This window comes from Pseudophryne corroboree, chromosome 2, assembly GCF_028390025.1.
Source record: "Pseudophryne corroboree isolate aPseCor3 chromosome 2, aPseCor3.hap2, whole genome shotgun sequence".
Lineage (NCBI taxonomy): Eukaryota > Metazoa > Chordata > Amphibia > Anura > Myobatrachidae > Pseudophryne > Pseudophryne corroboree.
In genome coordinates this window covers 954,565,155-954,577,926 of record NC_086445.1, presented here as the reverse complement: position 1 = coordinate 954,577,926, position 12,772 = coordinate 954,565,155, and the positions used below count along the sequence as shown (strand labels likewise).

The 12,772-nt window shown below is 44.4% G+C and overlaps 1 protein-coding gene across 3 annotated transcripts in view; it reads left to right on the top strand.

The window, feature by feature from the left end:
* Positions 1 to 2,076: 2,076 nt before the first annotated feature.
* The window catches only part of LOC135050133 (integumentary mucin C.1-like), a 61,300-nt gene continuing 50,604 nt past the window's right edge, over positions 2,077 to 12,772 (top strand). For all 3 annotated transcript variants that reach the window (XM_063956312.1, XM_063956313.1, XM_063956311.1), the window contains exons 1-2: positions 2,077 to 2,348; positions 2,737 to 2,886. In XM_063956312.1, the coding sequence (XP_063812382.1) occupies positions 2,153 to 2,348; positions 2,737 to 2,886 (346 nt within the window). In that variant the 5' untranslated portion in view covers positions 2,077 to 2,152. The remainder of the gene's footprint in view (positions 2,349 to 2,736; positions 2,887 to 12,772) is intronic.

The window sequence follows — 12,772 nt, the reverse complement described above, 5'->3', positions numbered from 1 at the left end:
CCTTCCCCTGTAGGCAGCGACTACCTGATCGCAGGGATGAAAAAAACACACCCTAGCGATCTAATGTGAATTACCCCCAATGTGCACTTTTGCAGAACAACAAGTTACAGGGAGCCTTACAACTCCCCCCCCCCCTTTGGGGGGGTTTTGTTTGGGTTAGCTGGACATTCCCAAAAAAATCGACTGTCCCGCAAACATTGTGACAGTTGGGAGGTATGTGCAAATATATTTATTGTTTTGCATGCAGGGTAAATACTGGCTGCTTTTACATTTAGCCACAAATGCTGCACAGCTGAATTACAGTATTACACTGCAATTTACAGTTATGCTAGGACATTCCCCCTCCCAAATCTAAATCTCTCTGCACGTTACATCTGCCCCACCTGCAGTGCAGCATGGTTTTGCCAAGACTCAAACTTACTTGCTCCTTTTTGCTTTTCTGTCCACCCAGAATTAGTGCCTAAGGCTGGGTACACACTGTTCAATGTCTGGCAGATGCGACATCACATATGATATATCGTCAGTACATACACACTGTACTGTGACCGCATCCACCCACATCCCGGAGCATGCAGGCTTGTCAGCTATCTTCTGCTCTCAAGTGTAGAACAAAAGATATCTGACATTGTATACAATCAGAGGGAGCATACACAATCTTTCAATCTTCTTGCGATCTCCGGTGCGATCGGATTTGTTGCACCATCCGTCGATGCCCGTCGCTCCACGTTGCTGTGGAACGTCGCACCTACGCATAATGGCGCATACGCATGCGCAGTTCAGACCTGATTGCCCACTGGGCGAAAATGAACTGCAGCGATCAGGTCTGAATAAGCCCCATTGTCTATTCACGGGAGACAGAGGGGCTGGGGCATAGCCAGCAGCTCACAGAGCAACTATAATGACAGAAATGGGAGACATGGCTCATGATCATGACATACCTGCGAAGCTATGCCCCCTACTGATTGACAGGCAGAGGCATTCGCATTTTCTGCGGGGTCCCCGGAGAAAATGTAGGTACACGCACAGGATGGACCCTGCGTATACGACTGCATCTTCTTCGTAGTTTTTGCGGTTGGAACGCGTATTACGATCCAAACTGAATTAGACCCTATGTCTTATATACATGTGCAGTGTGAAATCATGGATCGATATGCGTACAACCGTCACTTTGCGTCCGCACCTGAATGACCCCCCATGCAGTGCAACATGGTTTGTTCCATATACAAAGTTAGTAGCTTATTTGTTTGCTCCAAACTCAGAATCAGCCTCTTAGGGTAAAGTTTCATTACAGTGCACGGGGTATATTTACTAAAGGTTGATTTTGGTCAATGTTGGTTAATTTCAGATCAAGATCTTAATCGATGTTGGGCTCCCAAGGTTAAAACAAACATTTACGTATAGATGATTTTTTTAATATAAATTTTTAAATGTTAGTAATTGTGTGTGTTTTTTTCTACCTGGAAGCCCAACGTCGATTAAGATCGATCTTAAATCAGTCTGAAATCATCCAAAATGTAACTTTAGTAAATAGACCTCCAGGTTTTAAGGATAACCATGGTTGAGTCCAGATGGTTAATTCACATTGATCGAAGTACTAATTAAGTCACCTGTGCTCAAGCATGATATCCTTAAAACCTGGACTGCAATGACAGCATTTGGAAACTATGCCTTAGGGTTTAATTTTGGCATTTAACCACTAACAATAAATCTACCTACAATATGTGGACTTATCCCTGTAACTGTTATGATTACAGTATTTCACTAAAGTAATTCAAGTTGCTGAGCCTTCTGTAAAAAGAAACATTGAGCTGCTATAACTTCTAGATGCAGCAAATGTGTTAGGTAATGGGCAAAACCATGTGCGATTCGGGGGGGGGGGGAGATATAACATTTGTAGAGAGATTTGGGTGGGTTTTATTGTTTCTGATCATGGTAAATACTGGCTGTTATATTTTTACACTGCAGTTTAGATTTCCATTTGAACACACCCCGCCCATATCTAACGCTCTCTGCATATATTATATACACCCCCTGCCGTGTACATGGTTTTTCCCATTAGCTAATAAATTTGCTGCTGCGGTCACCTCTGAATTAGGCTCTATGTATTTGGCCCTGTCAAAGGCCGTGCAGTAGTGCTCACAGCTTTCTCATAATGCATTGTAGTATTTCCTATGTCCTGGTGTTGTGCGCTCTGCTCCATCCAAGTGAACAGCAATGTAGTGTGGACATCAAAGAGCGTGAAGATTGTGGTTTTCCCGGGATAAGTGCTATGGAATGTTATTCCAGAGGCTGCTGCTTTAATTCAGGTGTTCCAGGGGTTAAATGGTGTTTTTACCCCAAAAGCACAGGTAGAGTATAGAGGGCAGTGGTAGATTGGGAGCATGTAGTGCTATTGTTTAAAGATTTGATGGAGCACAAACATGGATAAGGTCCATACAGTAGCTCTAAGAGTTTATCTTGTGTATAACTTATTCTTGGCCATGGCCAGACAGTATATAAGAAAATGCCATTGTTTAAGTAGAAATTTCCTGTTATCAGCTGTTGTTCAGTTTGCTCAACTGTCTGATTAACTGTTCCTAAAAAAAATTATACTTTGTTTTAACCCAGCTGAACCCAAATGATCAGTTGACCAAAGGAGCTAAATTGCCCTGTGATCTAGCTACAGTAAATTGCCCCGTATTATAAAAAGAAATTAAGATGCTGTAATTTCTGGATGTTTCCTTACTGTATCAACAGCAAGTGACAAGAAACAATGTAACGTGGAACCATACAGCAGAAGGGATTGCGGCTACCCCACAATAAGTGCTTCTGAATGTAAGAAGAGGAGTTGTTGCTTTGACTCCAGCATTCCTGGAGTTAACTGGTGTTTCTTCTCAAAGTCACAAGGTACGGAGCTGCTGTAGTTACTCATAAGTCGTTATAGTTGTATGACTCTCATCTCTTAAGGGGGTACTCCACAGAGCGATCGCTGCTTAAAATCTAAGCAATCTGACTAGTTTGCTTAGATTTAAAGCAGTGATCACTCCGTGTGTACCCCTACAGAGATAGCGATGCGTGGCCCCGTGCATCGCTTTTGCTGGTGCTAGATTTGCCTGCATGCAGGTTCAATCTAGCAGGTCGCTCATTTCACCTGCTGGGTGAAATGAGCACGCTCAGCACATCGCTCCCCAAATCGGGCTGTGAATACAGCCCTTTAAACTGGATCCACACTTTGATTATCTGGCCAATTTTTTTTCTACTTGAAACAAATTTCTGGTAATATGTGGCAGCAAATGATTGACCATTTGCTCCCAAACACTGGAAAACATCCAAAAATGGTCATTTAGATAAATTGGTTAAATCCATTTCATTTGGCTAATTTATCCAAACTACCTTTATTGTAATTTTTATTTTTATTCTACTTTTGGAGCAAATAGTTGTCATTTACTCCCAGATATTAGTAGATTTTTGTTCCAAACAGCTAGATTGGACAGAAAATATTAGAATGCATCCAACTTTAATAGTAACATAATAAATAATTTGTTGGAATCTTCAGTCATAATGTACATGGGTAATAAAGCCTTCCAGGGACATAGATCCATTGGTAAAGCTGGGTATGGCGCAGGGCCGTAACCAGGTGTATGCAGAGATGGCACAGCAAATAGTGCTGCAGGGTAGTGGGCACTGTTGGTGGCACTTGACAATTATCAGTTACTAGGTGATCATCTTGCCCTATGGGCACTCTTCACACCATCGCAAGTGGCTACGTCCCATTAAACCTTGCACGCCCTTGGGTGCGTAGGCCCTTGTGATGGAGTGAACAGTGCATGCAGAGCACAATGAATTACCTAGTAGGTGCTGTGGTTGGTGGGGGGGGGGGAGGGGGGAATGGTGGGTGTGAGGGAGACGCAGAGGTGTGGGGGTACCAAGGGTGGTGGAGGGGTGGTTATGTGTGAGCTGTGGTTGTTGGGTTGGTTGAGTTGGTGTTGCAGCCGGGGTAGGGGTTAAGGAGGAGTTGTGGGTTTTTGTTGGATGGGGCAGGGGATTTGGGTAGTGAGTGTGACTGTGTTGTGGAAGTGGTGGCAGGAGTGGTTCTGTTGATGGGGTTGAAGAGGGTGGAGTGTTTGGTGGAGGGGCAGGTGTGAGGGTGTTGCTGCAGTGTGGGGTGGGTGGGTGCCTCATGTGGGTGAATGATGTGTGGGTTAGTGTTGAGGGTGGTGGAGGAGATGGGTAATGGGCACAGCAGGGTGTGGACAGTCAAATAGTGTGCTTAGAGGTTCAGAGTCATTGTTTGAGACTCTGGCAACAGTGACTTGACGAGTCTGGTGTATTTAGGGCAGGATGCGCTAACCTCCTGTTTAATAGTTCTTCTCCTCCTGACTGGCGCAGGTCCTTGCTCCCAGGTCTGGTGTATTGTCCTGCTGCGGCTCCTCTCCACCGCAGTCACTATGAACTCTGCGGTGTCACTGGTGCCTGTACATCTCATCCAACCTTTCTCTGGTGTCTCTCAGACCTACGTGTGCATGATGGGATCTTGTATGATATGCGCATGTTTCGTAGAGATGAAAGTGGTGGTGAGGAGGCAGATCATGAGATGGGGAAACTATGTGGACTGTTAGCAAAGGGAAGCGATGGGCAATTGGAGATGCAGAGAGGGCAGCAGAAGAGGTTATTACATGTGTAAAGGGGACAGGTCTGTCCTTGGTGGCCAACCTCAGCGGTATAGGGGTACATGAGTTAGCGTCCCTTGGCCAGCCATATACCATGGTCACCTCCATATCTCTTATATATTCACCCTGATCTGTCATTCTGACTGTCTGCTGCTGGCAATGGTGTATCTCCCTGCAGATGCTGTGTCTGCCAATTGCTGGGACCCTCCGCGCACCCCCCCCCCCCCTTGCATAGAAAGGTATTATTTTAAGCTAGAGAATTCCATTTGGAGCTCACCTTGTACTTTGTGATAAAATCTACATTGTGGCTGCAGGAGATTGGATAGGTGGCTGCACACTGCATGGATCTGCTGAATAGCAATGCTTATTGGCCCTCATTCCGAGTTGTTCGCTCGGTATTTTTCATCGCATCGCAATGAAAATCCGCTTAGTACGCATGCGCAATGTTCGCACTGCGACTGCGCCAAGTAACTTTGCTATGAAGAAAGTAATTTTACTCACTGCTTTTTCATCGCTCCGGCGATCGTAATGTGATTGACAGGAAATGGGTGTTACTGGGCGGAAGCACGGCGTTTTAGGGGCGTGTGGATGAAAACGCTACCGTTTCCGGAAAAAACGCAGGAGTGGCCGGAGAAACGGTGGGAGTGCCTGGGCGAACGCTGGGTGTGTTTGTGACGTCAACCAGGAACGACAAGCACTGAACTGATCGCACAGGCAGAGTAAGTCTGAAGCTACTCCAAAACTGCTACGAGGTTTGTGATCGCAATATTGCGATTACTTCGGTCGCACTTTTAAGAAGCTAAGATACACTCCCAGTAGGCGGCGGCTTAGCGTGTGTAACTCTGCTACATTCGCATTGCGACCGATCAACTCGGAATGAGGGCCATAGTTTTTTTTTTTTTTTTGGCAAAGTACTAATAGCTTCATATAATGTTCATAATTTTTATGCAGGATCAAAAAGCTCAATGGGTAAGGTGATTAGAATTCAACAGGTTATAGGTTTGAATCCTGGGTATGGCAGTTTATTGAAATGTGTTATTTAATAAAGCATGTATCTATCGTGTACAAAGTATACTAGATATATCTTCATATCTCGTGTTTTCTCTGAGATCAATCTGGTTATGCCCATTCCCCACGAGGCATGCGCCTTTTGTCCATATTGGAAAAATGGGGGGGGGGGGGGGGTGCGATAATTCTCTCTGCCACAGGAAACAAAAAGTCTAGTTATGGCTCTGATATGCACTGTATAATCTGGCAGACCATCTCTCCAACACTGGTTGGAATGGAAATCCACTTATCTATGTGAGCAAATGACTATCAATGATTTACTTTCAAAGACTAGAAAATGGACAAAAATGGTCACTTATATCCAAAACGTAACAAATTTGTGTAAATAACCACTTTTCCAGTGTTTGGGAGCAAATGGTTAATTGACATTTGCTCGTTTACATTACCAGATTTTCATTCCCACCATCCAGACTGGATTGACAATGTTAAATTCCTTTGTCGTATAAACAACCCTTAATGAAGTCTAAGAACACAGTACGCTGTTTACTTAAGAAGTACCGTAAGGGTACGCTAGTTGCGTAACGATCGCTTAGCCGTAGGCGAGACGCTCAAGCGTCACGTTCGCTCACGGCCCAGTGATCACAGGACAGCAAGTTATTGGTGATGATTAGAGTAATGATTCGCTATGGCGTAGCGGACGCTCGAGACCACGAGGAGATCACCAGCGGCGCAGACGCTCACAACGCTATACCTTTGTCTAAACCTTTTATCAATGAAATACACAGAATACCTTAATGTGAATACAGGGTGTAAGTGCAACCTTGTGTAACCTGACTAACTACAAAGCTGCTTGAGCGTCACCGACGCTCAAGTGAACACTTAAAACTATAGGAAATACACAGATACTGGTTTAGGGTCCAAAGCCTATTATCTGTATTATAACTATTATACTTGCAAAAAGAATCACAGTACAAATGATACACTACAATATAACAGAGACTTCCTAACCGAATAACTATACAAGAAATACAATACAATACTATGCTGACCTAATACAATACAATACTAGTCAATGGGAGATACGAGAGAAAGAGAAGGGAGAGAGAGAGAGAGAGAGAGACGGAGAGAGAGAGATTGGCTCACAGTAAGACAATATGATTACGGAGAAAAACTTACGCACAAAGGGTATGATCGCATGCGCCCCTGGACATCCAGCTTCCCGATTATCAGCAATGAGAACCGTTTGATGAGAAGTGCAAGCTGGATGCCACAGGCCCATCTTTTATGCTACTCACACAATGCAATCTAATGGTCCCTACAACCTCATTGTCCATTGGACGCAGGAATTCGGCTTCGCACTATAACAAAAGGTCATAGGGTGATTCATACAGGTGGGCTGTGACGATTTCAAACGGCTCAGGTGGGTGGGAAACTAGGTTTCCCGCCGCATACCTGAGTATGAGTAAATAATAGAAATGGACATAAACTTCTTATGTCCATAACTATCCGCACGAGCGATTAATACGCTCCAAACCAACACCGGAATATTGCTATTTAAATACTCTTCCGATGGGTACCAAACACTGCTGTATGATTCCTGTTAGGCCCTTAGCACAATACAAAGAGGGATTCCTCCGTTCAGGGACATTCCATATTAACCAAACTTTCAGAATCTATCAAAGGGATCATGGTCTACAAACTACATTAATTGTGAAAATATGTAACGATTGGGTCGCACGCTACGACTACATACTCTTTACCGTAAATACGCATACCGATGCGAGCGGGTGCACGCATCAGCGGGTATGCGCTATCACGGGAAAGCGCACGCATGCGCAGCGCGGACCAGCGTGAGGTGCAAATATGGCAGCGTGTATAGGGATATTTTTCTTACTTTGACAGTCCACCCTTTGGCAGTCAATAATAACTGCCATCTTCAAAACAAAAAAGGGAGAAAAATATAAGTCAGGGGTTAATTCATTTCCATGGTTGGGTAAGGAAGAAGAGAGGAGTAGGTGTGAAGAGGGTATGACCTAGTGAGAAAGCAGAAGCATGTGTGTATGAGTCCATGTTTGGAGGGTCATGTATCATCGTGCCGTACGTGTGGTAAATCAAGCTTCGAGGTATTGCGAAGTATACATTTGAATTCGTTCTTATCCCGTGGTACAGGTCTGTGGATGGGCTGTCAAACTTTACCGAGCTCATTTCGGCTTTCAGTTGTAACAAAATGGGGATGCACATTTTAGTTGATGATACATGAATGGGGGAAGTATGTGATTGCTGATATCTGTGCCTGTATTCCCTATACTATGTGTGTTATTACCTGAGGGTTGTAGAGATGAGGATGAAGAACACTTATGGAAAATGCAATGATATTCTATGTCAGGTAAATGTACATCTGTCGTTGAAGTTTTGTTCGGTATCTGTTGAGAGTCGTCTTCTTTGCGCTGTATTGCTCCTTGGGCATGAGCAAATAGCTTTGTCAGTGCCATCAGATTTACAAAAATGTTGGGCTAGCGTGAGTTTAAAAATACTAGGGAAACTGGGGATCCATGGCAAAGTTCATCAAGTGTCCATATCATAGGTTATCAAAACTTCATCTTTGGTGCTTGTCTGTTGTCTGTATAGCGTCTCGTCAACTTCCTCGTCCAAGGGGGTCTTTGTATCTTGGAAGAAAGCAGAAAAACAGGTGAAAGAAAAGGACCGTATAATCGCATTTTTCATCACATCCTGGTTTCTATCATTGGGTCATAAATCAAATCCAGGTTAATTACAGTTTCCTCACTCCTCAAGCTCATCACTTTTGTACTTTGTTTGCACCTCATTAAAGCCTGCCCGCATCTAAATATCAATCCAATAGATATAACAACACCTAAAATACATAGGAGAAACTTTCCAACATCCATTATGACTCCTTGAGCCCAGTCTCCTAAACCGGAGAACCAATTTCGCGGGTTCAACCATGACACCCAACTAGTCAGCTCATTACCTACAGCGGCAAGGGTGAGATTGTGTTTTCGGCGAAATTCCCATTTTAATTGGAGAATATCGTCCATCTTTTGGTCTATGACCTCTACCGGATCCTCGGTGCTATTTGTGATATACGTGCAACACTTTATGCCGTACTGTGTTGCCAATGTAACACAATATCCGCCTGTTACTGCTGTAAGATAATTAAGAACCATCCTATGCTGAACTAGTTCTGTTTTATAAGCTTGAAGTTCTTTTCCAGTGTATCTAAACGTGTCATCATACATTTCAGTGATATTATCTAACAAATTTGCAAGCGCAGAGATGTATCTATAATTCATCACTCCTCGAGCGGTACGAGTGAAATCTAACGCCACCAGAACCTGAATCCCGGTGGATTCATGGATCAGGTCAGAGGCCGGATGCTCCAACCTTTCTGACAGGTGTCTTTTAACTCGGTGCTCGTAATGAGTGTGAGTATAAGGAGCTTGGGCACCACGGTGTATGTCCTTCATTTTGTCATGTGTAACAGTCATCACTTCAGGCAATACCTTTCCAATATAACACAATCCTTCAGAGTTTGGGGCAAGCCACTTGTACGCCTTTCTCCCGCATATGAAATATGCATCATCGGGGAGAACATATGGGACGGAGAAGGACATTACCATATTACAAACCTTCCATGTGAAATCTCCTGACCCTAATTCTTCCATCTGCTTAATGCACGTATCAGACTGTACGATATGTGCACAGTATCCTGGTGATACGTCTCCAACTCTAGTAATTCTATTTCCTAGGGTGTATCTATACCGGAAAGATTTTCCTCTACTGGCTATGTGGCGTACAAGCTCTGTATCTGTAGGCATTCTATCTGCTCTGTGTGAAAAGGTCATGGTGTGGTTGCTCCATGACACTTCCCAATTTCCCGGTTTTCTGGGATTGGAGATGTTAAAACATATGAGGGACCTATCCACATGGTATTGGTGGAGCTTCAAACTAGGAGGGCTGGAGATGTTAAACCTCCGGTCCACCGGTCTCCCACCACTTAGCTCAAGTACCTCCCCTAACGTTAAAGGAAATGGTACTAGCCCTGATTTGCTATGACCCTGAGGTACTTGAGAGCATACCCAACAATCTGTTTGGTTTAATACGTTACCCACTAAGGAGTGATAGTCACTCAATGGATGCCGGTCTATATGGATATTAAAACTGGATTGGCATTTCTTTATGCACCCATCCTCAATCAAATTGTCACAGAGCCTACAGATACAGTTTTCTTCAGCTAACAATCCATCACAATTTCTTCTATCGGATCGTTTTCTGATACTCGCCTTTGCTTGTTGGTTTGGTTGATCTTGGAAAACTACGCCTCCATCATCATAATCTGAACCCATTCCAGAACCTCTCTCGACCTCTATGGTACTCTCGCCGGCACAGACTGCTCTGGTCAACATCATGGTTAACATCAAAATCCGGATCACAGTCTCTTGGGGCAAGTCCATCTTCGAGGAGAAAATAGAGAAGAATGAGAAGGGGGAAAAAGAAATTTTAAGGGAGAGGGGATGGGAAGTGGAGAAAAACAATAAAAGGGGGAAGGGAGTCAACAACTGCTTTCGGTCTTCAAGGCTCAGGTGCCGCCTCAGTCCCCCTGGAACAGACACTCCAGTGATACAACCTCTACCGTCTGTTCCTTATCACGGGACCTCTCTGGATCAGCAACCTTTTTGCAGTGGGATGAATGGACCCAAGTCTCTCTCTCAGCAACCTTCAATGCTGTGGTGCTAGTCAATAAGACCTGGTATGGTCCTTCCCATCTATCAATAAGACCACCTGAACGTAGAAAATTTCGTATCATTACATAATCCCCAGGTTCAATGTCATGACAATTACTATCTGGTAAATCAGGAATCACCAACTTCAGATTATCATTTTGATTCCTCAACTGCTTACTCATGTTAATCAAGTATTTTACAGTTACTTCATTGTTACATTTCAAATCATCCTGAGGGTTAATCATGACATGCGGTTGTCGACCAAACAGAATTTCAAAAGGGGACAGGTTAAGAGGGGACCTGGGAGTGGTTCTGATGCTATACAAAACAATGGGTAAAGCTTCTGGCCACGTCAATCCTGTCTCTGCCATTACTTTACTCAATTTATTTTTAATAGTGCTGTTCACTCTTTCGACCTTCGCACTCGCCTGCGGACGGTATGGAGTGTGCAGCTTGCTATCAATACCCATTAATTTACACATTCCTTGAAAGACATCACCGGTAAAATGGGTACCCCTATCACTTTCAATGATTCTAGGGATACCATATCTACATACAAATTCCTGCACAATTTTCTTAGTTGTAAACATAGCGGTATTTGTAGCTGCTGGAAATGCTTCGACCCAATTCGAGAAAACATCTATACAAACAAGTACATATTTCAAATTTCGACATGGGGGTAATTGAATGAAGTCAATTTGTATTACCTGGAAAGGGCCGCCGGCAGGTGGGATATGGGATGGTTCTGTAGGTATTGCTTTTCCAATATTCTTTCTCAGACAGGTAAGGCATGACATTGCTCTTTTACCCGCATGAGAGGAGAATCCTGGGGCGCACCAGTATGCTCTTACCAATTTGCACATTCCCTCCCTGCCTAGATGAGTCAACCCATGAGCTGCCTCAGCCAGACATGGAAGATATGCTCTGGGGGCCACTGGTTTACCATGTCCATCCGTCCAGAGCCCTGAGGACTCCTGGCCATATCCCTTTGCCTTCCAGACTGCTCTTTCCTGTGTGGAACACAAATTCTGCATCTCACACAACTTCTGTGTGTTGATGGTATTAAATACCATCAGTTGTGTGGTCTGTCTGTATGGGGGTAGCAGCTGCAAGCTTAGCTGCTTCGTCTGCTCGGCTGTTACCAAGTGACACTGGGTCTTGACTATATGTATGTGCTTTACATTTGATAACAGCCACTCTGTCGGGTTCCTGTATCGCTGTTAGAAGCCTTTTTATATAAGCTGCATGCGCTATCGGTGTACCAGCTGCCGTCATGAAATTTCTGAGGCGCCATAGGGCTCCGAAATCATGTACTACCCCGAAGGCGTATCTAGAATCGGTGTAGATATTGGCTGACTTACCCTTAGCCAATTCACATGCTCTGGTTAGGGCGACCAGTTCAGCAACCTGGGCTGAGTGAGGTGGACCTAGCGGTTCCGCTTCTATGGTGTCTTGGTCATCTACGACTGCGTATCCAGTACACAAGTCTCCCGAGTCTGACTGTCTATGACAACTACCGTCAGTGTAGAACGTGAGTTCTGCATCTTCCAGTGGATTGTCACTGATGTCAGGCCTTGCGGTAAAATTTTGGGTCAAATATTCCATACAATCATGTGCATCTTCCTTTGTATTAAATCCTCCTTCCCCATCACTCTCACCTTCCACCCTTTGTGTCTGACCAGGCACACCTGGGAGAAATGTCGCAGGATTTAATGCGCTGCATCTCCTTATGGTGATGTTTACTGGGGCCATTAATGCCAATTCCCATCTTGTAAACCTTGCTGATGAGACGTGTCTGGTTTGGGCAGAATTCAATAAGGCAGATACTGCATGTGGTGTATGGATTGTGAGGTTGTGGCCTAGCACGACATCTTCGCTTTTTGTCACTAGCAATGCTATCGCCGCAACGCTACGCAAGCATGTGGGGAGGGATCGCGCTACCGTGTCTAGCTGAGCGCTGTAGTATGCAACTGGCCTGCTGGCATCACCGTGTTTTTGGGTTAGTACACCTGCTGCGCAACCAGCACTTTCTGTTCCGTATAGTTCAAAGGGTTTCCCATAGTCTGGCATACCTAGTGCTGGCGCCTGCGTTAGGCACTGTTTGAGTCTCTCAAATGCTGTTTCGGATTCGTCTGTATGCGAGATCCTATCAGGTTTGTTTGAGGAGACCATTTCCTGCAAAGGTAACGCCAATATGGAAAACCCTGGGATCCAATTACGGCAATACCCACACATTCCTAAAAACGTCCTGATCTGTTGCTGGGTTTGTGGCAGTGTCATGTCTCTAATGGCTTGGATTCTATCAGCGGTCAGGTGTCTCAGTCCTTGTGTTAGACAGTGTCCCAAATATTTTACCTTAGGTTGGCATAATTG